We start from the raw sequence: 26098 nt of genomic DNA, 5'->3' as shown, positions 1-26098 counted from the left end.
AGTGGGGGGGGTGGGGGAGAAGGAAATGGCATCTGGCACTTGCAGGAGGAGGAGGAATAAGGAGGAAAATTATTTGTTTGCAAATTCAAAGGGGGAGCACAGCCACTGTGGGGCTATGAATAAATCTTTCTATTCAGTGTACATTAGCCATCAACTGACCTTTCAGAGAAATTGCAGCACTGTAATCACTGCTCCTCCCTGCTCCGTGCCCTGCTCCTCGCATGGATGTGTCCATCCTTCCCCTTTTCCTTCATTACCCTCCAGGATTAGATGCCATATGCTGATTTCTAGGGAAAGCCCCGGCCTTAAACCTCTGCCAGGTCACTGAGGGCAGATTTTTTGACATGTGTCAGGAAATTGGATAACCCAGATTTTAGGTACTCATCTGCAAGAATCTTCCCCTGTATTGGGATCCACCTCAGAATTCCAACTGGCCTTGTGGAATGTACTTGAGCCTCTGCAATAAAAAGGTTTTCCAGAGGTTAGGAAGCCCTTGAGCCTGGTGAGTGTTGTGTGAGAGAGGCCCAGGGAGATCAGTGACTGCCAGAGCTTCCCAAAGGGCTGGAGCTGGATCCTGGAGGATGTGTGGGAGGGAAGGGACAGAGGGATGACAACAGGAATGCACTGAAGGGAAGAGCTAGAAGGAATCAAGGGATCCCAGAGCAAGGATGAGGGAAAAGTGGCTGGCACACAGCAGGGAAGGGAGGAGGGCTGGTGCTGAGTTCTGTGAGTTGTTTTGTCTGGGTGGTGCAGGGGGAAGCAGAGCAGCAGCAGTGCTCAGCCTGTCAAACGAGGTCCTTTCCCAGATTTTTTTGGGGATGATTTCAGCTCTCCCTGGCTCACTGCAGAGCTGTCAGCTCACCCTGCTGGGCTGGGGGCTTGCCTGAACACAAACCTGGGTGTGCAGCACCTCAGGGGGAGCAGGATCTGAGATTTGGGCTCCTTCCCTGCTCCCCAGGAGCTCATTCCATGCTGGGGCCAACACAAGGATTGAGGCTTTTAAACTTTCCTGTACTCCTGGAATTCTGAATGGCTTTGGAGCCCTTCAGACAATGAGAAATAGGCTCTTTAATATTGTTGGCAAAACCTCCTTACAAGTGTTGCATTGTTCCAATTCCACTTTAGAAGGTGCTAAGTATCACCAGGGCCCTTGGATTGATAGGAATTTAATATCAGAAATCACTTTAATGGCTGTGTTACAGAACTCTTGTTCAGCAAATGCTTTCACTTGGAGTGGCACTTCACAGTTGAGCAGCATTAGTTCTGACCACCCTCATTTGCTGGGAAAAATGGGGTCTCCTCGTGGATTCCAGTGGCAGGGAAATAAACAATAGCCATGAGTGTAACCCAGGGAAAGGCTCCACAACACAACTGAACAGAGCAAGGAATTCCTGGCTGTGATGATTTTAGAGAATTCCTCAAATCTGAGGAGTCGCACGGGTACAATTCCACAGTCTGGGCCCAAATGTCAAATATTTTCGTTAGTGTCAAATATTTTCTGAATGCAGCTGCTTTTTACAGATTTCTGGTGAAGATCTAAACTTTAAATTCTAAAATTAAGTTCTAAGCGGGGAAAGGCAGCCTGTGGAATCATAATCCTTCAGGACAGGCAACGTGACCATTTAAGGCTTTTTGGTGGGTTTTGGTTGGCTGGGTTTTGGTGTGGGATATTTTGTTGGGTTTGAGGGGGTTTTTTTAATACTTACATTGTAGTTTCATTCTTCTCAAAGAGTAATTAGTGACTGAGTGAGTGGGGCTGGTTCCATCAGAACTGAAAACAGCAGTTCCTTCACTTTTCCAAGTGTTAGCCATTAATTTTGTTTCCTTTCCATTAAAGTGCTTCCTGGTGCCTTTTGCTTTATTTTTTTCCCACCCCATTCTGTTGATAAGGGCACTCTCAGGCACATGCCATTCATCTCCTTATTCCCAAGAAATCCAAGTGTTTTCCCAGCCCTGTGGTTTGGACCCGACCTTGTGTGACGAGTGGGTGCGAATTGCACAAGTTCAGCCCTCTCCCCCAAAGCTCTGAACAAGTTCCTAAAAAAGCCCTGTGGCTCTGAGCAGGGCAGGAACTCGACCTTACCTGGCACTGGGTGCAAACCCTTGGCACCTCCCCAGTAAACATTCCAGGGCAAAGTTCTGCTGGCTGTGTTGGCAGGGTGGGAGAGGAGGGAGAATAAGTTGCTAAAAGGAAAATCTGCATTTGATTTAAAAGAGAAAAATATATTTTTAATCCCCCCATTTTTGTTATAACCCAGTAGAGTGCAACGAGGTATTGGGGAGCTGGAGTGACACATCTGGGGGTGATGGGTTTGGGGGGAAAACGGGGTTTTGCTGCTTCTTTTTTGGAAGAGTAGATTGGGCTGATCGAGGGATCAAGTGTTACTTGGGTATGAGCTCAAAATGTTTTTAAGCTCTGTTGCCAAGAAGGATCATCAGTGGTTCGAAATGCAGGACTCAGAACATGGGAATGTGGCTCAGAAATAATTAGAAAATAGAAGTTAGGCTGGTCTCAAGCCTCACGTGCCTCTGTTTTTCTGGGGGTTTGTTTGTTTGTTTTTAAGGGATCCATTCACCTTCATAGAAATGTTTTCAAATCTAACACTGATAACTCAGTATCAAAACAATCTTAATATTGCTGTAGGCTTAGAATACATCTCAGTTTATTGGTGTTGTAGTCTGTGGTAAGTGAGGGAACATCTGCTGTAAGGAGAGGGAACAGAAATTCCTGAGCTCCAAGTGCAGGAGAGGACTGGAAAAGGAACGTTCCAGCTGGGAGAAGTTACCGTTGGCAGGACTTCACTGTGTGAAAATGCAAAGGGAGATGGGTGCTGATCTCTTGTGAGAGCAGTGACCCTGCTGTTCATTAGGAAAAATAAATGCAGTTGAGTATTAACTTCATTAGACCCAGCCTGCTGTAATGGAATAATAAAAAAACCCCTAAACTTATTTTATAACATTATTTTGGCTGACATTTCCTTCTGCGTATTACAGTTGTCCATTTTGAGTCCAGTTTTAATTCTGAATCTTTTAATTTAAACAAAAATTTAGTTTGTCGGTTGGAAATCCTGACCTGAAATTCCCTTTTTCTTTCTTTCCCCAGCACTTTCCTGTACCTGAAGTTCCTGGTGGTGTGGGCCCTGGTGCTGCTGGCAGATTTTGTGCTGGAGTTCAGGTTTGAGTACCTGTGGCCGTTCTGGCTCTTCATCAGGAGTGTTTACGATTCCTTCCGATACCAGGGCTTGGTGAGTGGCACTTTCCAGGGAAATCCTGTACTCCAGGGAGTATTCCATATTACACAGCTGCCTGGATGGCACTCATGAGATGAGTGAGGTCCTCCTCACAGGAGGAGGGGTTTCTCTGATTTATCCCTTCTCTCTGATGGATATTTTATCTATGGCAAGTGGAAACGAAATAAAGGTTTATCAAAATTTCACCACAGGAAAATACTGTTTGAATTCCTGAGCTGGGTTTGAATTAGTCAGGATTATATATAACCTTATATATTTGTAAACGGGCAAGAGTTTCTGCTTTATTTTTAAGAAAACCTTGTTATATAGGAGGTTTTATGTTTATATATGTATCTGTGTGTATATATGTGTATATACACACATGTGCTGTCTATTTATATATAGGGCTATATATATAGGGGGTTTAGATACCTATAAAAATTTTTAAAAATATGTTAACCTATATTAAAATTAAATAAACATGTAATATTAGAAATACTGACATGTCACAAGATTGTAGCTATTATACATTCTATATAAAATGTATCATATGTATTTTAATATATCTAAAAAACTATATTGGTTTTTTTTCCTGGAATAACCAAACCCTTTTCTCTTTCCCCCTCCCCTTCTTTCTTTCAGGCCTTCTCAGTATTTTTTGTGTGTGTAGCATTCACCTCCAACATCATCTGTCTGCTCTTCATCCCAATCCAGTGGCTGTTCTTTGCTGCCAGCACCTATGTGTGGGTACAGTATGTGTGGCACACAGGTGGGTCATTATTCTTTATTTACAACTTCCTGACTCATTTTTTATTTACAACTCTTCCTTATTTACAATTTCCTGATCTCAATAGATCTCTTACAGCTTTTAGGAACAAACCCTCTCTGCTGTTACCTCATTTAATGCAGTTTTTTTTAGAGTTAAAAATGTTTTGGTTTTTTGGTTTGCACTTTGGGTGCATCTCCAGTGAGCAGGAACTGGAGGGGTATAAACAGGAATTCCAGAGCAGTTAAAAAAACCTAAATTCCTGACTTCAAAACTCTCCTGCAGTGATTCAGCAAATACAGAGCACACAGGAAAAGTTTGTGAAAGTGTCCTATTCCTCCACACTCAATTGGTGTGCTGTTAATTTAGTTACTAATATTCAAATATCAGTTATTTCAGTGATCACAGTTCAATTCTGTTTTAGCAAAGCTTTGTGTCAGCTGAGCTGGTGATAGCAGAGGCTGCCCTGACAGTTTGAGACTTACATGGAGGATTCTTCTGCCCCTCTGCTGCCCTTTTTTCCCCCGAGTTATTTGGGTTTGTTCTCGTAAATCCCTGGGTTTGGATGAAGCAATGGAGCTGGGGGGAGGTGGCTGAGTTTTCAGGGGCACTGACATGTGGATTCCACACATCCTTCCCTCAATCAAAACATTTTAGGAACAAAATTCGATTAAAATTTTTCTTTTTTAGGGGTAACTTTCCACTCCCCAGGTTCTTGGGATTTGGGGTTTGTGTAATGTTTTGTGTTATTCTCGATCCCAGGGGTTTGCAGGGTGCTGTGGATCATCCCTCACTCAGCTCTGTGACAACTTAGTCATTGCTGATGATGGCAGTGTGGGAGCTGATGGCAGATGCTGGGAACCACTTGCTGCCCAATTTCAAATACCTGCAGAATCTGGGGTTATTTTTAGAGTTGTATTAATATGTTAAAACCTTATCTGAAGTTGTTCGGGTTTGATGCTTAGAAGGAAGAACCTGATGGGCCAGTTTTAGCTGTAGCTATTGAGCTGATTGAATATTTTAATTCATGGCAACCTCAGGAATTACTCATTTTCAGTGCTCATACAAGTTGATGGGAACTTGCTTTTTTGCCTTTTTTTTTTTTTTTTTTTTTTTTTTTTTTTTTTTTTTTTTTTTTTTTTTTTTTTTTTTGCTTTTTAAAATTATGATCTTTTTAGGTGAAATCTTTAAGGTCTGTTTCCTCTGTGTCTTGAAATGTTTTAAAAATAACTTTAAAATCCTTGCTGCCTGTACTCTGTCCCTGAGGTGCCTCTGTTTCCCTTCTCCCCGCAGAAAGAGGTGTGTGCTTACCAACAGTATCACTGTGGATACTTTTTGTTTATATTGAAGCAGCCATTAGATTTAAAGATTTAAAAAACTTCCATGTGGACCTTTGTCGTCCATTTGCAGCACACTGGTAAGTGGTTCTCTGTTCTCCTTCTCCTCTTAACCTTTATTTCACCAGGAAAATGAATAATCAAGGCTTTTTATTTGGGTTCAGGGGTTGGCTGTTCAGTTTTCCCCTCACACTTCTGCCATGAAATATTCCATGAGAAATGTGTGCAAACAGGGACCCAGTGCCACCTCTCTGTGCTGTGAGGAATTTGTAGTGTGGATATTCCAAGCATTTCTTGAAAGCTCCTGCCATCGCTTCACAAATTTTGTATTCACATAGTGAACACGTGATAAAAGTAACAAAAAAAGAAATAGGTTTCCCTAATAATTTATGAAATTATTATGGAAATAGTTTTCTGGGACAGAGGGCTCCCCTTCTTCCCCCAGAAAGGTTCTCATGAGTGTCTGATTTAATAATTCACCAGAAGCAATGAACAGGCTTCAGGCTGAGAATCATTGCAGAAAATGAAATAACAAACACTGCTTCACTGGAAGTGAGGAGAGTGACTCCAGGCCAGAGCCTGACGTGCAGAGTACTCAGATCTGGAGGAAATTCACTTTTATTCCACAGGTTTTTAGTGTAGCATTCATTGATCTGCATTTAAAACAGGGGCTGGTTTTCCTGCAGTCTTTGGGTGCAGCCTCCAGTAAAGCAGACATCTGTCATTTGAATTTATATTGTCCACATGGTGCAACAAAGCCCTTAAACACCAATTAAACTCTGTGATAGGCCACAGAAGCACTTCGGGAGCTGTGCAGAAGGAAGGAAGGTCTTTGCTGCTGTGTGGGTGCAAGCGCTGGAGTTTGTCCCCAGGGTTTGGGAGCTGCAGCAACAGCTGCCTCTGCAGGGCACTACAAAAGAGGCTTTGGCAGAAATCATGCCAGATGCACATGCAAATGGTGCTGGCAGCTCCCTCAGAAACACAGTTTGCCCTCTGACCAAGGAATGAGAACATCTGAGTGGTTAACACTCATCTGCATCAGTGTTCCCCTGCTCTAGGACACCTCCAGTGCTTAAAATTCTTGTCCAAGACAGATTCCCTTTGCACAGGGCTGTTTGCTCCTGGGTGGAGCACCCATCAATAAACACACTGCCTGGTTTGTCTGTGTTCTGTGCTGGTGCACTTGTCACAAGAGCTCAGACTCTTGGTAATGAAGTTGGCAGGCAAAAGAAACTGATCCCAAAGTTGTGCTGCTGATAAAGCCATGCCTGCATTTTGAGCTGTGGAACAGCAGAAACCTCTTTATAGATTATTTTTTATGGAAAGCTGTCACTCAGATGTTCATAACTTAATTAATTTGCTATCATGGCTACAGTTTGATTAATAATAATGCTTTTTTTTTTTTCCCCCTTAGCATTGGCTACCCTGTTGTGACTTTGGGCTTTGGCTTTAAAAGTTATGTCAGCTACAAGATGCGTTTGAGAAAGCAGAAAGAGGTGCAGAAGGAGAACGAGTTCTACATGCAGCTCCTGCAGCAGGCGCTGCCCCCAGAGCAGCAGATGCTGCAAAGGCAAGAGAGGGAGGCAGAGGAAGGCAAGTTATTCCTTCATGTGTTCTCTGTTCTCTGCTGTTCCAAGGAAAAGTGAACCCCAAACGTGCTGGGGAGGAGCTGCTTCAGCCCGGGTTGGTTTGGTGGGAGTGTGGTGAACCCAGAGGGGCAGAAATGAAATCATTTCAGAGTGGTTAATGTGACAGAAAAAGTGAATTATGGCCCCTCTGCTCAGTGCTTCATTAGCAGGTACATCAAATCTGGTCAGTCAGTGTTTGTGAAGCACCAGTATTTATTATTAAATCCCTGTTTCCTGCCTGTAATGAGGTGAAAAGCCTTAAAATAGGTGACTTTGGATTCTCTTTTCTAGAGAGTCTCCAATACTGATTCATTCCTGCAGGAATGAGGGATGTGTCCATAATGATTTTTCTTTCTGTGGCATGGTATTGATGGATTTAATGAACTAAGTTGGGTTTTTTTTCACTTTGGTGTTGCAGCAGCCAAAGGATTATCTGATATGGATTCCTCAATACTCCTGCAGCACAATGGAGGCATTCCAGCCAATAAAAAAATCTCTGCAACGTTGCCAGAGCTGGAATATCGAGAAAAAGGGAAAGAAAAGGACAAGGATGCGAAGAAACACAACCTTGGAATAAACAACAACATTTTGCAACCTGTAGACTCTAAAATACAAGAAATTGAATATATGGAAAACCATATCAATAGTAAAAGATTAAATAACGATCTTGTAGGAAGTACAGAAAACCTCTTAAAAGAGGACTCATGCACTGCCTCATCCAAAAATTACAAAAATGTCAGTGGGGTTGTGAACTCCTCACCTCGCAGCCACAGTGCAACCAACGGGAGCATCCCCTCCTCATCCTCTAAAAATGAGAAAAAACAGAAATGTGCCAGCAAGAGCCCGAGCACACATAAGGACTTAATGGAAAACTGTATTCCTAATAACCAGCTAAGCAAACCAGATGCACTGGTAAGGTAAGTTGGGCCTGAGCCTTGTCTTATCGTCCCTTGGTACAGCAGGGCTTTCATTTGGTATTTCTGAGAAAAATGTCATGATCACGTGGAAAAGACAGAATTGTGTAGTGGTGGGATAAGATCTCCAGGAGACGTGTGGAGTGGTGTTGCTGGTTTTTGCTTGATATGCAGCCTGGAGCAGATTGCTTCGTTCCTAGCTCAGAATCTGCTGCTCCCCTGCCTCACAGGGCTGTTGTGGGGCACCAGAAATACTCTGGTAGAAGGCAGGAGAAACATGTGGAGAAAATCAACTCATCTGTCTTTGGCAGCTCTTCTGTGGAGTGACCTTTGCCTCTCCAGGGAGTTCAGTGGGGTTTCTTGGTGCTTGAACAGGTGTTTTGTTTTGTTTTTCCTTTGAAATGTTTGGCTTTTGCTTTAATCTTTTAAGTCCAAGTGTGGAGGCAGAGGGTGCAAAGAGCCAGTGCTGAGTTGAGGCTCTGCTCCCAGCCCTGCTGCAGGCACAGGTCGCAGGGATTCGTTTGGCTGCCTGGGAACCTGTCAGCATGGAAAAGTCACAGCTTTACATCTGCTCCTGGGAAGTTTGGAGGAAGATGTATTTGTGAGGTGCAGAGTCTCACCCTGAGACAGATGGTGTTGTCATGTGCTGCCAGAAAAAGCACCAGCAAGGAGAGTGGTGTGACTGTGCATGGAGAGATGTCTGGAACAAAAACTGTTCCACAATTCTGCCCTTCTCCATTTTCCGCCTGGCTCGTGTCTCTCTCATTCCTTATTCCACCAAATCAGTGTTGGCCAACTTAATTGGCAGATCAGGTTTGTTTTCCCTGCAGGTACCTTTTGATAATTGGGCTTTTGTCTCTGAGGATTTGTGCTGTGGGAACACAATTACTTCAATGGAAATATTATTTTCTCCTCTGATAATCACTCTGCCCCTGACTGACGTGCCCCTGCCAATTAAACAGCCGGACTAATTGATACCTAATGTCTGTCGAGAACTTGTGTGAGGCAAATCAGAACCCAGCTAATCAATCTGCTCTGTGAATCAAATCCAGGCAGGATTGATGGGATGCACATGGCTCTGCCGTGAGCAGAGCTGCACCAGCCCCCTGTTCAGGCCTGGTTGGGTGCTCCCATTTCCAGCTGGCAGCTCTGCACTCTTTATAAGGTTTGTTTGTTCCCTGAGGGAGACAAGGGTCAGCTCAGTGTGCTGCAGTTCCAAACATCATTCCTAAGTCTTGAGAAGAGAGAAGGGAAGTTTTTTAGGCCAGACTGAGAATTGTGTGTCTGTGACAGGGACTGAGATTTAAACCTGGTGTGTTTAAACTTTAAATGTCATGTTGAAATCTTTATGTGCTGCCATGGAAGCTTAGAGCAGGTAATTGCTAATTGCCCAGAGTGGATTTTCTAACACAGAAATGAGTCTACAACAAACCAGATCGTGTCCTCAGGGAGTTCCAGCTCCTGGAACTCACTGGGGAAGGACAGAGAACACAGCTGTACTCTGAAAGTGCCTTACTCTACCCTGAAAGGGAATTTAACTTCTTCAGACAAATGGGATGTGTGGGTGTGGAGTTGTGCTACGAATCCCTGGAGCTGTTTCTTGTCCATGGTGTCCCTGTGCAGGCAGCCCAGGAGCACAGGGAACACCAAACACCAGCACCCTGCTCCAGCTGGTGGCTGAAATCATTCATGAAATCTTGTTTCTGCTCAGCCTGGCTGTGTAACTCCCACACCAGCAGGAGCATAAACTCACCTGACAAATTGGATGGGATGGATGCACTTAAATTTAAAAATTCATGGTGCTTTTTTATTTTAACCTTGTCAATTATCCCGTCCCTGGAGTGCCAGGCATTTGTTCATCACCTCTTCCACTTCCAGGAGTGTTACTCATTCCTGTTATTAAACTTTCAGTCTGCATTGCTGCTGGAGCCTGAAGAGGGCTGAGTGAAGTCCTGCATTTGTTCAGGCTCAGATCAGATCTGCTCAGCTTCCAAATAAAGCTGCTTTTTATAACTCGGTGTCCAGCAGCCTCGCAGCAGGATGGCAGACCCAAGCTGCTTTCCTTTTGTGTCCACAGATGATGGCCCTGAGCTGAGTAACTGGGAACAAATGTAAAATACTCCTTCTGCTGCTGGGGACTTGGGGTTAACAGAGCTGGAGACAGTCAGGATCAGGAGGTTTTGGAGAACAGGAGTTTTTAACTTTGAAACACTTGATGTGATCTATCTGGAAGGGTCCTGCTAGTTAAAATTTATATATTTTTTATATATATATATACAATACTGTTCTTATTTGAAGCTAAGCTTTTATTTTTGCTGTGTCTGGTGGATTGTCAGGGCCTGAGGGCTTTTGTGGAGAGGAACTTGCTGATGCCCATCCCTGGGAATTGTTCTGTTCTCGACAGCCAGAGCTGAGGGATCCCAGAGGCTCAGCCCTGCAGGAACCTCTGGGTTTTCCTGAGACATCTCCTGAGGGTGCTGAAATCTGCTGGTGCTTGTCAAGCCCTTCATCACTGAATCTCTGTGATCTGAGTGCTTCTTTCCCAGCTCTCTGGTAATGGGGCCAGTGGAGGGATCCATTTGGGATCAACCTGGTGTCCCTTTGCACTTCCCTGCTGTTTGTCAGGAGGTACAGAGCAAATTCATCTCTTTTACCATTCCACTGTCATTTCTGCGCTGAAACAGATTTAGAGCCTCAATATGGGGAACCAGTCCAAGCTGTAATTGCTGCAGAATTTTTTGTTGTTGTTGTTTATTGCACATTACACAGCAAAACCCATGACCTGCCCCTGCCTTTTAGCACCCTTAAAAATCCCTGCACTAAAACCACACAAAAACCAGGCAGTGCAGCTTGGCAGAACCGTGTGTATCCATAGAGGTCCTGCCTTTGGCACACGAGGTGATGAACAAGCTGTCTCATGTACTAATTATTCCCACAGATAACGAGGACATCTTCTGGCAGTTGGACGAGGAAAATTATTGCTGAAGCAAAAGCTGCTCTTGCACAGCTTATTTCACTTTCCTAAGACTGTGTTACCTGCAGAGGCAGACTGGAAGGTTTTAATGGAAACTTATGACCATTTGGTGCTAATTATTGTAAAATTTGATGGCATCACTGGTGGGCAAAGAGGGCTTGGTGCCTCTTGCTCACCCCCCTGCCTGGAGTGGCATTAAAGCACCAGAAGGTTTCCTGTTGTCAGCTGCAAGGGGGGGGGGGATGGCCAGGGTTTCCTGCCATAGGAAGGCAAGCACAGAACAGAAAATCAGAAGGATTGGGAATGGAAATGAGGAATGTGGGAGCCAATCCCTCCTGCAGACCCTTCCCAAGGCAGCAGAGTGCTCGGCCTGCTCGGAAACAGAACAGCCTTTGGAAATGGCAGCTGCTTGGAGCAGTGCTGTGCAGCAGGGAAAGGAGGATCCTGGCCTTCTCTCTGTGGCTTCCTGTGATTCCTGGATTTTTGGGAATGAGAACTGCTCCTCAGAGCTGCAGGGAGAGCCTGTTAGTTCCAGCAGGAGCAGCTCAGTGCTGCAGGAGCTCAGTGGACCCTTCAAAGGAGCAGCTTCACTGCAGGGGCTGCTTGTGCCAGAGCAGAACAAAGGCAGAACTGGGGCTTTTGGAGAGCATCTCAGTGCGTTCTGGGTCCTTTAAAATGGTATTTTTTATATAAACCGTGTTTCATTCGTGTGCCATTGCCAGGTGATTATGGGATGGAGTAAACCGAGCACCCAGTGTGGGTTATGCACCAGACATCAATAGTGGGGAGCATTAAAGCTGAATTGAGTTGTCTTTAAGTTCATCCATCAATCCTCCCCGAGGCATTTGGAAAAATACTCACTCTCAGAGGTGATGCCTGATTAATTCTCCTCACCAGGAATGATCCGAGGTGGTGCTCAGCAAAGGAAATGGGTAAATCTGCAGTTAGAGGAATGACAAACTGAAGGAATTGACCTTGCTTTTATAAACAGCATAACATAATCTGCAACTAAAGCCTCATTTAAAAAGCAGTTGTGTGTCAGAATGACTGGTGCTGTGTGCAGCAGCAGAGAAAAGCATCTTCCAGAACTCAGGTTTTCTTTGCTTCCCCCTCCCCTGTAAATAATTTTCTCCAATAAGCCTAGAAATAAGAGATTGAAGCAGCAAATGAAATCAGAGTAAGAATAACAATCATTTGAAAAATGCTGGTTTAGTGGGTCATTCATCGTTGTAACAGCAGTGCAGCTCGTTCCAGAGGGGAGGAGGGACAGCTCCCTGCACTGCTCCCTGCTTGCAGCAGTGGAGAATTTTTATGGCTTTGTATCGATGTGCTTTTATTTTAGAGTGGGTTTAATGTCCTTGTGGGAGAGGTGACCTCTGTGACAGTGCAAGGAGCACGAGTGGGGCTGAGGGGTAACTCCCTGCACGTCTTTTCACTCTTAATGAAATTGTGTCTCTGCCTAATTGGGACAGGGCTGGGAGAGAAACCACTCAGGGAGCATTTGCATGATGATGGATTATGATCTTCCTCACTCGTTTTAGGGAGAGAGGAGCCTGCATTTTGCTCTGTAATTGGCAGAAAACAGATATTCTCTGCTCTGGTATTTAAAGCTGGAGCAAAACCTTCAGTGTAATGAAAAGGGGTAATTAAAGCCTGCTAAAATCTTACTGTAAAACCTCATTCTAAACAAGCCCATTGATAAAGCCATTTCCAATGGTTTTGGCTGGTATTGACTGGAAGGAGAGGAATTTTCTGTGTTAATTCTCTTCTGGCCCTTTGGAGTGATGTCTGGTGGTACCACCCTCCCTGAGCCCCCGTCCCCCAAATTCCGTACACACAGAAGGAAGAGCTGTGGCCTCATCTCTGCTCCAGGTCTGGAGGGCTGGCTCCTGTCTGCTCCCCATGGATCCTGCTGGTTTTTTCCAGCACAGTCTGGAGCACAATCCTGAACTCACAGCAGTTCTCTGTTGCCAGAAATACAAATTCAGCCTGTCCTGTGCCAGCACCTCAGAGCTGTTCAGGCTTTATCTGCTCAGGGCTTCTTTTCCTGGAATACTCAATACCCGAAATAAATCCTGGGGTATCTTAGTTTGGCATAGCCTGAGCTATAGGTAAAAGCTATTTACAGCTCTTATCTTCTGTTATCACTTCATTGTAGGCATGGATATTGCAATTATTTATGGCTCAGTGTAAAGTGGGATTTAGGTGTGTTCCTCTACGTTGTCCTACCAAGCATTTTTCCACCTACTTAGAAAAACCTGGATGAAAACCAATCAGCTGTTGGCACACACCAGTCTGGTAGTGGTTCCTACAGCTTCTTACTCTCTTTAATTAAACCATTTGCTCTCTCTAAAACACTGGGCCGCTGCTTGTTGGCAGATGAAATGAAGCTCAGAGTTCTTTGCCCAGCAACTGCCCAGTCCATCATTTAACACTGAGCAGGGTGGCAACACTCACCAGCTGCCGGTGTGCCCATTTTGGGGCTGAGGGCTGTGCTTGGAATATTTGGTCAGGTTTTTTTTTTCCCCTCACACAGCAGAGCACCAGGTGTTGACATGATTTGTGCCCTTCCCTTTGAGGTGGGTGTTTGCTTTGTGCCGTTACTATTTGTCTGTATGTTGATCTTTTTTCTCTGTTTAAGGGTGCTTTTGACCATTTATTCTGCACTGAAGGAATCCATCTTCCCACGAGGGCACTTCCATAGAACTGGAGAGGCAGCTGAGTGCAGCTGGAGCAGGAGGGGTCTGAGATCTGACTGGTCTGAGGTGGCCCAGCCCAGCCATGCTCCCTTAGAGGCTGCTCCCAGCTCTTCATTCACCCTCTCATCTCTTTGGGGCTGTTTTAGCTGTTACAAACCCACTTTTATGGATTTCTGTAGCTTTGATGATTCCACACTGACCCTCTGGATTCACTGGCACAGGATGCTCTCACTGCTCGTCTCCCAGTGCCTTTAAGGCTGAGATTTCCCTGCACTGAAGCCCAAAAATGTTTCATTGGGGAGGCAAAAAGCTCCAGCCATTCATCTGCACTGCTGAGTGTCACCAAGGGCAGCTCTTTCTGGCTTTTGTGATTTTTCTCCTCATCTTAATGTCCCACTGCCTCTAATTCAGAATGGAACCCTAGGAAATGCAACCACCTTCATCTTCTTTATGGACACTTAAAAACTGTCAAATCAATACCTGGCAGAGCAGAGGAGGATTATGTGAGAATGGCTGGGGTGTATTTGCTTTAAATAAGTGTGTAACAGAGTTCAAAAAGGTTGATTATTCACCTGTGATGTGTTTTTATTCTAAGAATCAATAACCTTATTTGTGGGGGAAAAATCCAAGTGAGCTGAGTGCCTCTCTTCCGAAACATGTGTTTTATTTCACTGGTTTTTGTTGAAAATATTTTAATTAATAAGATTACATGAATCTTCAAGAACTTTCCAAAGCTACAATTTCAAGTGTAGAGCAGATGGTCTCTGTTCAAGAGCAATTAAAACTAAATTTACTGACTCCTGAACTGGGGATGACTTAACACATCCTCGTTACTCAGCATGCACATCATGTGCTGCAAGAAAATACCAACATGTTGAGGTGACAATTCAGCAGCCTGGCCCACAGCTCGGCTCTCGGTACTAAATCAAACTCAGCGTTTGTAGACAGAAGTGAAATTTGTTCGTGTGGGGCTCTGTCCTGGTTTAGAACTTCTCCGAATTCAGAGAAAATGTAATTCCATTGGATTTGTTTTTCAACTTTACAGTGCATGGAAGCGAATTCCTGTGGGAGGCTATGAGGTGTGTGGAGCTCTACATGGAGCTCTGTATGCAGAGTTACGTAAAAGCTGATTATTTAGCAAGGACCCAGTCACAGAATTGTGAGAGTTGATTGTTTGGAGGCTGAAGGTTTGAGGGTTGGGCAGATGGTGCGAGGTTTGTTCTGCTGTGTTTATAGAACGCGCTTGAACCTTTGGCTGGGGGGGGCCAGGAAGCTGAAATTGTCCTTTGAAATTGTCTTTGCTAGGTTGGAACAGGACATCAAGAAGCTAAAGGCCGACCTGCAGGCCAGCAGGCAGGTGGAGCAGGAGCTGCGCAGCCAGGTCAGCTCGCTGAGCTCCGCCGAGCGCGGCACCCGCGCCGAGATGGGCCAGCTCCGCCAGGAGAACGAGCTGCTGCAGAACAAGTACGTGCCACTTACCCTGGGGCCACTGCCTGGGCCACCTGGGCAGGGCTGGGGGCTGCAAAGGGGGATGATTCCATTGAAACCTCCTCAAATGTGAGGCAAATCCACCCAGAGTCGCTGGGCACCGTTGGCGGCAGTTTAATTTTAATTAATCAGACCCTGCGCTCACTCCCATCCCTGTCCCCCTGCAGATTGCACAACGCTGTACAGATGAAACAAAAAGACAAACAAATGATCAGCCAGCTGGAGAAGAAGCTAAAGGCAGAGCAGGAGGCACGAACCTTTGTAGAAAAGCAATTAATGGAAGAAAAGAAAAGGAAGAAGTTGGAAGAAGCAACTGCTGCACGAGCTGTCGCCTTCGCTGCTGCTACGAGGTGCTCTGCCCTCGGGGAGGCTTTGGGCAGGAAGGAGGAGCCTGTGTTTGGTCTTTTATTTAAAAAACAAAAAGCTTTATTTGTGTTGAGGGGCTTATTTGAGTTAAAACAAGGGAGGACTGGGAGATGTCTTCCCCTGAAGCTGAGCCTCAGTGCCTACATGACATTTACACATGTAAAGGATGACTGTGCTCTAAATTACCTGCTGTTCCTGGTCTGTGCTCTGAGATGCTGTGTCCTGCTCAAAGGAGCACCTCCTTTTGTGTGGGCACTGGGAGTCAAGGATTTGTGCAGTGACATTGGCCACAATGCTGGAATTTCCCTGCTCTGGGCAGTGGCTCCCAGTGCTCAGCACAGGGGGGTTGTTGCAGTCACAGGAGCACAGCACAAGTGGGGGCACTTCAACCTGCAGCGCTCCAAGTGTCTAAAAAGAATTTTTCCTGCTTTTCTGCTCTCCACATTTCATCAATATTCCAAATTTCCCAATACTTGAGGTGTAACATTGAGTAACTTTCTGCACTGTTGCCATGAGGGGAATTATTTTGCTGAGAAGACCAAATTTGGCTTCCTCTTGTCATGCTTCAGTTTTTATTTTAATTTCCATGTTGCAAGCAGCTGAGGAATGACAGCCTCATTATTATTTCATCTCCTTCTCCTGTGCTGTTTCCCTGCAGAGGGGAATGTACCGAAACCTTACGGAACCGCATCCGGGAGCTGGAGACAGAGTGCAAGAAGTTAACAATCGACATCAAGCTGAAAGAGGATCAGATCAGAGAGCTGGAAATGAAAGTTCAGGTAATGCCAGAGCACCAGGGGCTCGGGGCAGCATCCCAGGGAGAGCTCTCAGCCTCCCCAAACAGCAAAAGAGCAATCCCCACGTTCAGGAGTGCAGCTCCTCAGGTGCCTCCTGCACATCCTGCCCCCGGCTGGGCAGGGTGTGGGCAGGAGAGGCTCCAGAGGTGCATTAATCCACTCCTTTCCTTTGCTTAAAGGAGGCTCCAGAGCTGCACCAATCCACTCCTTTCCTTTGCTTAAAGGAGGCTCCAGAGCTGCACCAATCCCCACTCCTTTCCTTTGCTTAAATGGGGATTGTTTTCCCCCAAACCCAGTGGTCTGTGTAGGCTGAGGGTAGAATCCCCTCAACAGCATTTTTCACCTCATGCAAGGAGCCTGTGGCCAGTCTCATTAGAATAAATCATTATAAATGTCACTAGAGGCTGCTGATTAAGGGCAGTCTGGGTGGTAGATGTGCAGCAAACAGTGTTGGGGCTTGTTACAGCTAAAGAGCTCAAATGTGTGCCCTTATTCCTGTCCTAAAGATGTGCTCAGCCTGACAATCTGCATGAAGATGGATTTTTAATGCCTCTTCAAAACCCACCTGGTGCTGCTGTGGACTTGTTTCCCAATCCTGTGTGCAGCCTTGTTGTCCCTGGATTTACCAGACCCTTGACAACAAGTGTGGTTTATCCATGGAGTGTTTGAGCATGGCTTTCAAATAATTAAACCCAGCTCTAATTAAGCTTTCTAATTTTATGAGCATCTTCAAACTGTTAGAGAAGCTTTTTGTTGCAGGCATTAATATTTTCCCCTTTGCACTATTGTTCCTCCATTTGAAGGTACAGAATATTTTTGTGTATTTATTTTTTTTTCCCCAGCCACAGGTTGCCTGGCTTTTATATCCAGGATAATTGCTCCCTGTTTTTCACTTTCCTTAATTTCTGGCTTTGCAGCACAGTGAGGTTTAACATGAGATAAAAATAATCCCTTTAATCATCCATTTTAAACATCTTAGATTGGATTTTAGGGAAGTTTTTTCCGTGGAAAGGGGTGGAAAGCATTGGAAGGGGCTGCCCAGTGGTGGAATCCACATCCCTGGAAGTGTCCAAAACCAACATGGGTGTGGCACTTGGGGATGTATTTTAATGGTGGATTTGATGCTCTCAAAGGCCTCTCCCAACGTGAACAGTTGGGTGATTCCAGCCTGGCTGAGGGTGCTTTGTGGCCCCTCTTGGAAGGGGATTTTGGAGCTTTTTTTGGGTGGAGGGCTGAGGCCCAGAGCAAATGGTGCTGTAATGAGGGCTTTCATCACTTGTAGGGTGGCCCCGTGTAATTACTGGAGGTGATACTGGAGGCCTTAATTAACCAGCATTTTAATTTGCCAGCACTAACACCAGGCCCAATGTGGGGAAGAGGAAAGACTCCTGAGCCTCTCTGCTGTGTAAAGCCCCCCAGGATGACATTTGTGGCCCCGAGGGTGACATTTTTGGCCTTCTTGTCCCGATTTTTCGCTGCAGGAGCTGAGGAAGTACAAGGAGAACGAGAAGGACACGGAGGTGTTGATGTCAGCGCTCTCAGCCATGCAGGACAAGACCCAGCACCTGGAGAACAGCCTGAGTGCAGAGACCAGGATCAAGCTGGACCTGTTCTCTGCTCTGGGAGATGCAAAAAGGCAGCTCGAGATTGCCCAAGGTAACAGGGCTTTCATCCCACATAGACTGGGGGGAAAATCATGGAATTTTGTGGCCCCCACGCAGCATTTCAGCCCTCAGAGGGCGTTTGGCATTCCCAGCTTGGGGAATGTGGAGCCTAAACCATCTGAGCTCACCTCTCCAGCCCATCAAACTGACAACAAACATTAAAATAGGGGTTTAAGTGGATGAATTATTATTTTCTGCATTTTATAAACCATTACAAGGAGCTGGAGATCTTTTAAAGCTCTGAAAAAACTCTTTCTTTAAAAGAGATTAATTAATTAAATTAAGTTGCTGTCCTTTCATCCTAAAAAAAAATATTTTATTACTCCTCAAGTAAATAAAACCTAAATTTGGGAAGAACCCAACCTGTTCTAAACCCTCAGCAGGTGAGGGGAGTGTGAGCACTGCTGGTGATGCCACCAGAGGGAGCAGAAAACCAACATAAAACCCAGCCCAGCCTTTGTGCAGCTGTGCAAACCATGGAGCAAAATTAAATAACCTTTGCATTTAACACCAGTTTAATTTCCCTGCAGAAGGCTGTTTGACTGCAGGAAAATTTAATTAGAGGGAGAAATTGTTTTGTTTTGTTTCAGCAGTGGGTTTTTTCTTCACCTGGTTTCAGGAATTGCTGTAGTGGGGTTGTGAAAGCACAGAGAAAAATGATGGGAATGGGACAGTTTGGAAAATTAACAGGCTTTATAAACAAACACTTGTGCTTTTATGAGGAGTTTGGAGAAGGGGAATGGAAAAAGGCAGAAAAAATGGCAGAAAAATGAGATTAAATAGAAACAATCTTTGGGGGAGGTGCAGCTGTGAATCCAAATGATGCAAAATTAAAATGGGAGTGTTCAGCTTTGTTCTGTGGTAATTAGAGATAATTAAACAGAGCTCTGAGCACAGAACAGGAGTGGCACAGGTGGTGATTTCAGGGCTGTCAGGCTGGAGAAGGGAAGGATTTGAGCTCCTGGAGAGCTGGTGGAGGGTGCAAAACCCGCTGGTTCTGAGTGCTGTGATTTGCTGTTTGCAGGGCAAATCATCCAGAAAGATCAGGAAATCAAGGACCTCAAACAGAAGATTGCAGAGGTGATGGCAGTCATGCCCAGCATCACGTACACTGCAGCCACCAGCACTCTGAGTCCTGTTTCCCCACATTACTCTTCCAAATTCGTGGAGCCCAGCCCCTCTGGACTCGACCCCAATGCCTCTGTCTATCAGCCCCTGAAGAAATGAATGCCAAGGTTCTCTGTGCCCTGGGGGCTGCAGGAGCCCCCGGGAGTCTCTTGCGGTCAAGATGAAATTGTTTCGTGTGGGACTGTGTTTGTTGTCATTTCCAACAGGAGAAAAGAGCATCTGCATTGACTAGAACTGCCCATCAGTTTTTCTTGTAAATTTTTAGAAAACCTCACAGAACTTTGCGATTTATTTTCCTTGGCCAACGCATTAAAAAACAATTCTTGGTTTTCAAGTAGCCAATTTTGCCTTTTTATGTACTCTTGCATGGTTTCCTCTTGAAAAAAAAAAAAAAAAAACACAGGGCTTTGCTTGATTTTGAACCCTTTCTCCTTGGTTTTTTATTTAATGCTCAAATTGGATTTGCAGATTCATCCAGAAACAGTGAGGGAAACCCTTCAGTTTTCCCAGTGAAAGGGTTAAACAATCCAACAAAGCTTTGATTTATAGATGTATTAAATACAAACACGTGGATGTTGCAGAAGATAATTTGATTTTCCCCCCCTCAAAGGACCAAACAAATTCCAGGGGCGTTGTTTAAGGGAAGGAATAAAGAATAGCTGATGACGTGATGGTGGTTGTTGTGTGAAATATTTATATCCCCATTGGTGTTTTTTAGTCATTGAGAATTGCTCAACAGTCTTGTTCACAGTGCCTTGGGAAAAGACATTTCAAGAGGAAACTTGATGGTTTAAACTATTTTTTTTCCCCCTTCACTGTCATCCAGCTTCTGTATCAAAGCTCATTACAGAGCCTACTGCAACCTGCACTTGGTAATTTGGGTGTTCAGCGGGAACCAGGCTTCCATCTTCTGTTTATTTTGGTCCAAACTCAGCAGTGTTCTGTAACTCGGTGGTTCTGCACTGGAAGGCACCAGATCCCTCCAGGAGAGTGAAGGTGGAGCTGTGCAATGTTCTGTACACGAGAGACTGTAAAGCTGGCTAATAAAAGCTGCAGTTCTGGGGTTTTTTTATTTTATTCAGCTGTGATTCACACTTTATCTCCCCTTCTGTCTGAACGGTTTCCAGCCCTGCTGCCAAGGAGTTTGGGGGTTTATTAATGAGTTTGCAAGGAAACTCACAAATTGCACAAAGTTAGAAATGCGAATTTACATCCATGGAAAGGGGCTTTGCACTGGCAGCTTCTGCAGGGGGTCAGAGTTCGGGAGGGGATTTGGGAGGGCTGGGAAGCCAAGAGAAAATCCAACCCCAGCTTTAGGATTTTGCAAAGATGCAGCAGACTCTGGCAGTTCTGAAAAGAAAATAATTTCTTTTTTCTTTTTTAATGATGGTGTTAATTGGCACATTGCCTCGTGGAACAACACCAACAGCAAAGGAGTAGGACACTCCTTTTTTCAGTAGAAAAATTCCAATCCTCTCAGTCCCAGAGCTTCCCCTGGGGCCCAGGTGTTGCTGTCATGTGCATTTTGGACTCACCCTGTGTAATTGTCACCATGGAAGTGTTGCTCTCAAGTGTCGGGGCTTCCCATCCTTGTGCAGAACATGGAATGTTGTCCCTGGGTTTCGTGTTGAGGTTCCCCTGTTTTGCTGCCCCTCGGGCACCGTTTCCGTTCACGACTTGGTCTTGGCTGCAAATCCTTTTTTTCCCTGTGGGGTTTACAAAGAATAAACATTTTCTTGCAGATAAAAAGAAATAATTTTAATTTTTTTTTTTTTTTTCCTTTTTAACTGCCCTGCCTTAGAAGCACCAAGGCCACGTTTGGGTTGTTACTCCAGGTAAGTTTTTCCTTTTGCAGCAGCGAAACAGGAGGAAGAGCAGCTGGTTTTTGGGTTCCTTTATAAAATTGGCAACTTCCCCTGTCTGTGGGCTCTAAAAGAAGAGGAAAACAGGTAAATTTAAATTCCTTGAGAACTGCAGAACTCTGTAAGTTTGGCCTCTGCCCTTTCCATTCTTCCTGCAAAAGCACTGTCCCTTTCCAGACAAAGAAGGAGCAGCTTCTCCCTGGTTCTCTGTGTTGTAAAATCTTTTCCTGGCAATCCTGCAGTTGGATGTGGGGTGAATGACCTGGATTTTCCCTTCTGGCTTTGGCTCCTGGGCTGCATTTGGCCTCCAGGTAAAATCCTTCAGGAACCAGGAAATTCCAACCTCCTCTACCCAGGATCCTGCTGGAGGCACTGCCAGGGCTTCCCTGAGGAGGAATTATTATTAAATTATTCTATTATTATTATTTTTATTTTCAATTTATTCTTTTTAGTTTTTAATTTTTTTTTAGTATTTATTTTATATTATTCTTTTATTTTTACTATTTATTATTATTATGCCACCACCACTGTGAGGTAGTCACACACAGATTATTTCCAATCAAACCTCATCCTGGATAAATTTGGAATTTTTTTACGCATCTCCCACCCAGGTCCAATGGAATTACTCCTTCAGGAAAGGTGGGAATCTGTGCAGGCACCAGCACAAGTGGAAGGAGCTCATTCAAGCATCAAATTTCCCAGCCAAGCCCTGGATCCTGAAATATTTAAATGTCTGGAATGGAAAATCTCTTAATGACTCATCAGAAATTCTGCCTGGCGGGGGAGTTCAGGTCTGCAGCGGGGTCGCCCCGGGGCTCTGGGGAGTTCCCCAGTCAGTGCTGGGATGTTGCTGCGGGATGAACGCTCTGGGGAGAGCTCCAGAGGGAAACTGAGGCACCCAGAAGTTTTTCCAGCAGGATTTGTGCGTGATGGATTCGGTATCTCTGGGTTTCTCCTCGCTGCAAGTGGAGCAGAAAGCCGTGGTGGTTCTGCTTTTAATATTTCACAGAAAGCTCCTTCAGCCGGAGGATTCATTCCAGAGCTGTCTCCTCCAAAGCCCTCTCACCTCGGATCAAACTCGGGACTTGTTTTCCCTTTTTTTTCCTTTTTTTTTTCTTTTTTCTCCCCCCCTTTCCCCCTCCTTTTTTTCTTTTTTTTTTCCTTTTTCCCCCCCCCGTTTTCCCCCCCTTTTTTCCTTTTAACTCACGTTTGAAAGTTGTTTACCTACCCCCACTTTGCCTCCAGCACCCTGGAATTGCACTCTGCAATTGCTCCTTGGAAAAACTGACTCCAAGACAAGCCAAAAAAAGGTTCCTTTCGGCATTTCCTGCTGCTTCCACTCCCGTGCCCAGGAGCTGCTCCAAACATTTTATTATCGAGCACATTGGGGCGCAGCAGATGGATTTTCTGCACTCCAGAACCCAAGAATCTCCTTCCAATAACACGGAACGGGCGCCTGATAGAAAATCCAAGGGAAATTCCTCCGTGTCCTGGCCCCAACAGCCACGAGAGGGCCCAGGACGCCTTGGATGAGCCTGGAGAGCAAACCCTGAGCCTTCCCCAGCCCCACAGGATGGAAAAAGTTCCTTTTTTTTCCCTGACCATGACATTTGAACGTCACTTCGTTGTCTTCTCCTTGTGTGAAGGAACAGGGAATTTATCTGGGAAGCCCGGGGAGCTCAGAAATCCTTGGATTTGTGCTCAGGTTTTCGCCCCGGAGAGGGAGAGCCCCATCCCACAGCAGCGTTCCCCTGTTCCCAGATCCCAAATTCTCCCTCCCCTCCTTGAGCTTCCCCAGGAATAAAACCCCAAAAGCCCGGCTGGATTCGTGTCCAGGCTCCGGGGATTCCATGGATCCGGGGATGAAAAGGGAGCTGCCCTTTCCTGAGGGCACTTTCCCATGGCTTTGGCACAACTTGCAGCAAAATGAGACCTCGGGGCTCTTTCCAGCTGGGATTTCCAGGCAAAAATCATCCCTTCAAAGCATCACAGGGATGGTTTTTCCCAGGGGCTGGTTTGGATTTGCTGGATTTGGGTGGGTTTCACTCACCTGGCTTAAGGTGTAGATGGGAGTGGCAGCAACTGTGCCTCGCAGATTTTTGTTATTGAGGATTGCTAAAGCCTGATACTCTGAATTTTGTGTCTCTGAGGTTTGAAAGTGTATTTGCCTCTTCTCTTTCACGTGGTCTACAGAGGGAAGCTTCAGTGAGTGTCTGGCTGTTGGTCTGTCTGCTGCAGCTTCACTTTTAATCCAGTCTGATATTTCAATTAAAATGGGCAGCAGAGCAGTGATGCTGAGGGAACTCAAGCTCCTGCAGCCCCCGGGGACAGGGGGAGGTGACAGAGGAGGGAGGGGACACCCTCAGGTGCTGCAGGAGCAGCTTCCAGCAGGAGATGCCGGGGATGCTGCAGGTGAGGCTGTTTGTGCAATTACTGTGTTAAAGCCTCTTTAAAACAAACAACAACAAATTAACTTTATTCCTTCTCAGGGAGCAGCTCTGCCTTGTGTGCTCTGCTTTTGAGGCACAGAATCTGCTCTGGTTTGCTACAAAAATTTAATTTTGGATGTGGGGCTGCAGAGGGTCAGGGCCAGTTTTGAAAGCAGAAGTTGTGGCTTTAATGCCACCTCCCTGGGGATGGGCACTGCCCTTCTCCCTGCCGGCTCACCCACCTGGAAAATGGGATTTTTGTTTCTTGCCTTCTCAGGGAAATATTTGAATGCTTCCTCCGTGTTTGCCTCTGCTTTAGAAGTCTGGAGCCTTATGGAAATTCAGTCATTCCGAGGGGACTTCACTGGGCCTCAACTTCCAGGACAGGTTCAGGGGGAGGAATTTCTCTGGCAGATATTTTGTGCAGTACTTGGCCTCCTCCTGTGTCTTACCTTACTCACAGCAGCAAAATTTCAGTAACTACAAAAAGGAAGACTTAAATGATGCCTATTTTAAATCAAATAGTCTGCTATCTGCTGGTCCTTGGCTTTATAATTGGTTCCTGATGAAACGGGAACATTTCCTGCTCGTTTTTTCCAGCATTGATGTTTACCAGCAGTTACATAAACCAACATAATCGATCCCCCCTGCCCTGAGCTGAGTTTGCGTTGCAGTTTCTGTGTTTCAGCTGCCTTGGCCGTGCCTGCCCTGCCCTGAACCAGCTGAGGAGTCAAGAAAGCAGAAAGAAGAGCGGGGAAGAAACTCCCCAGAGCTGATCCTGGCTGGAAGAGCCGCTCTGGGTGACTCTGTAATGACTTCATCTGTTCTGTCACGGCTCTTAGAAGAGCAACTGGCCAGGGATTGCCACTCCTGCCTGGCAGAATGCTTTGGGCTCCCCCTGGCACTGGGTTTTTTAATTCTTTCTGAATTCCTGGGGCTCTGAGCACAACTGCACAGTCCCCAAGCCAAAACCATCCCTGGGCTGAGCGATCTGGCCTGACAGGTGGGAGCTGTTCCCTCCCAGGTGGGCTCTGTGCAGCTCAGCTCCGAGCAGCAGCAGCTCCCTCCTCTCCCTCATTCCAGAGGAGTTTGTTCACCTGGCTGGGCCTCTCATCTCCCCTGGTTTTGCAGCTGATGGAGTTCCAGCCTGCTGCAAGTTCAGAGTCTGTCTTGATTGCATTTTGGATTGCAGGGCTGCCAGGAACACAATCTCTCTCTCTCTGGAAATGACTGAGCCGTGTGTTTGGCAGTTAATAATCTGCATAATTACAGTTCTAGCAGCAGATCCAGTGCCTTCAGAAGGTGCAGTGGAATCTGAACACCTTCCTCCCTCTCTGCCTTGCAATGGTATTCATTTATTCCTCCCCTAAATGGCAACAGAATTAATTCTGGAGACACCTGTTGCTTGAAGTGGAGCCAGTGGATTAATAAAAGCCTTAATTAATAGAGGCAGCAAATGCTGCCTAATGATTGTTTGCTTCAGAGTTAATGTTTGATTGGGGAAGGTCATCTGCAAAGCCTGGGGGGGGAAACCTGGCCGTGTAAGAGCAGCTGAGGGCACAATTCATTCACCTCTCCTCGGGATCAGCCCTGGAGCTCCCCACTGCTCTCTCCTGAGCATCCCAAAGAGCCCGGAGGAGCCTGGAGGAGGAACTGCTCTGCCACGGGACAGCTGCAGGCCCACAGGTCACAGGCTGAACGATCGCCTTCCAGAGGTGCAGGGGGAAGCAGGGGACGCTGCTTTATGCCCACAGTCTGTGCTGAAATGATGGCAGAAATGCCTCACAATAATCTGTGCTGCAAAGCCCTGCCTGGGCTGGGAGGTGTCACCCCAAATGCTCTGCCTGGGCTGGGAGGTGTCACCCCAAATCCTCTGCCTGGGCTGGGAGGTGGCACCCCAAATCCTCTGCCTGGGCTGGGAGGTGGCACCCCAAATCCTCTGCCTGTGCCCACCCAGGGACAATCCTCAGGTGAGTGGCAGCAGCAGGGACAGGGACCTTCCCTGGGCATCCCAGCAAGAGTTTCCCTCCTCATTCCGGGTCCAAGGGATGCTGCTGAGCCTTCCTGTCCCAGCCGTGCAGGGCCAAGATCACTGCAGGCAAGCCAGAGCCTGTGAGGGTGTTTTCCATGCTGAATCCTGCATTTTCACCGTTTCCCTCTGCTGAGAGGTAACTGGGAAGGGCATCGGGAATCTCTCTTAACGTTGTGACCCTCCTGTGAGGATGATTGGTTGTACTGAGGGTGGGAAGAGACCCTGAGCTCTCCCAGCCCCGCCGCTCACCCTCTCTGTGGTTTCAGGCAGAACATTTAACCTGTCTGTGCTTTGAAGTTGTTGGTTTTTTTTTTCCCCTTCAAAACGAGAATGACAAGCCACGACCTTGAGAAAAAGCCTCGAGAGCCCGGCAGGAAAGGCGCTGTCCCAGATGTGGCACGCCCTGCAGGTGTTAGAGGAGCGGATGTTGAACTGCACAGATGGAAACAAAACCCTTTGAGCGAGGCCTTGCTGGGTCTGGGCTCCAATAAACGCTGCAAGGCCCTGCAGACACTCCCTGGGCTGTGTCCTCATCAGGGGGATGAGACTGGGGTGTTCTGCAGGAGAGAGGGAAAAGCATGAGGTGACACCAGCAATGAAAAGGAGGGAGCAGCCAAAAGCAGCTGCAGCCGAGGAGAGCCGGCACACGGTGGAGGGATCCTGGCAGGGAGCAGAGCGGGGCTCTGACACCGAGATAAACGCTGCTGCTCCATCTCCGAGCTGACAAAGGCTCTGGAAGTGCCTGATCTGACAGCTCTGCTCCCCCCAGCAGCAGCAGCAGCCC

General features: G+C 46.2%; 1 protein-coding gene across 1 annotated transcript; it reads left to right on the top strand.

Annotated features, from left to right (window-relative positions):
* Nucleotides 1-3080: 3080 nt before the first annotated feature.
* Nucleotides 3081-20068, top strand: TMEM57 (transmembrane protein 57). Its single transcript, XM_017736250.1, has 10 exons — nt 3081-3245; nt 3873-3999; nt 5290-5413; nt 6748-6926; nt 7380-7878; nt 14854-15012; nt 15204-15386; nt 16061-16181; nt 17681-17855; nt 18888-20068. The coding sequence occupies exons 4-10, from the start codon at nt 6806-6808 to the stop codon at nt 19088-19090; spliced, it is 1461 nt and encodes a 486-aa protein (XP_017591739.1). The 5' UTR covers nt 3081-3245; nt 3873-3999; nt 5290-5413; nt 6748-6805; the 3' UTR covers nt 19091-20068.
* Nucleotides 20069-26098: the final 6030 nt, after the last annotated feature.

Source organism: Corvus brachyrhynchos, unplaced genomic scaffold (genome assembly GCF_000691975.1).
Source record: "Corvus brachyrhynchos isolate BGI_N302 unplaced genomic scaffold, ASM69197v1 scaffold65, whole genome shotgun sequence".
Lineage (NCBI taxonomy): Eukaryota > Metazoa > Chordata > Aves > Passeriformes > Corvidae > Corvus > Corvus brachyrhynchos.
This window is presented reverse-complemented; position numbering and strand designations above follow the sequence as displayed.

What these genes read in the sequence shown, in the direction of transcription:
- TMEM57 (XM_017736250.1), top strand. Translation starts at nt 6,806, where the DNA reads ATGCGTTTGAGAAAGCAGAAAGAGGTGCAGAAGGAGAACGAGTTCTAC. An exon ending in AACGAGCTGCTGCAGAACAA is followed by an intron (nt 15,013 to 15,203) that starts GTACGTGCCACT and finishes GTCCCCCTGCAG; the next exon opens with ATTGCACAACGCTGTACAGA. An exon ending in GCAGCTCGAGATTGCCCAAG is followed by an intron (nt 17,856 to 18,887) that starts GTAACAGGGCTT and finishes TGCTGTTTGCAG; the next exon opens with GGCAAATCATCCAGAAAGAT.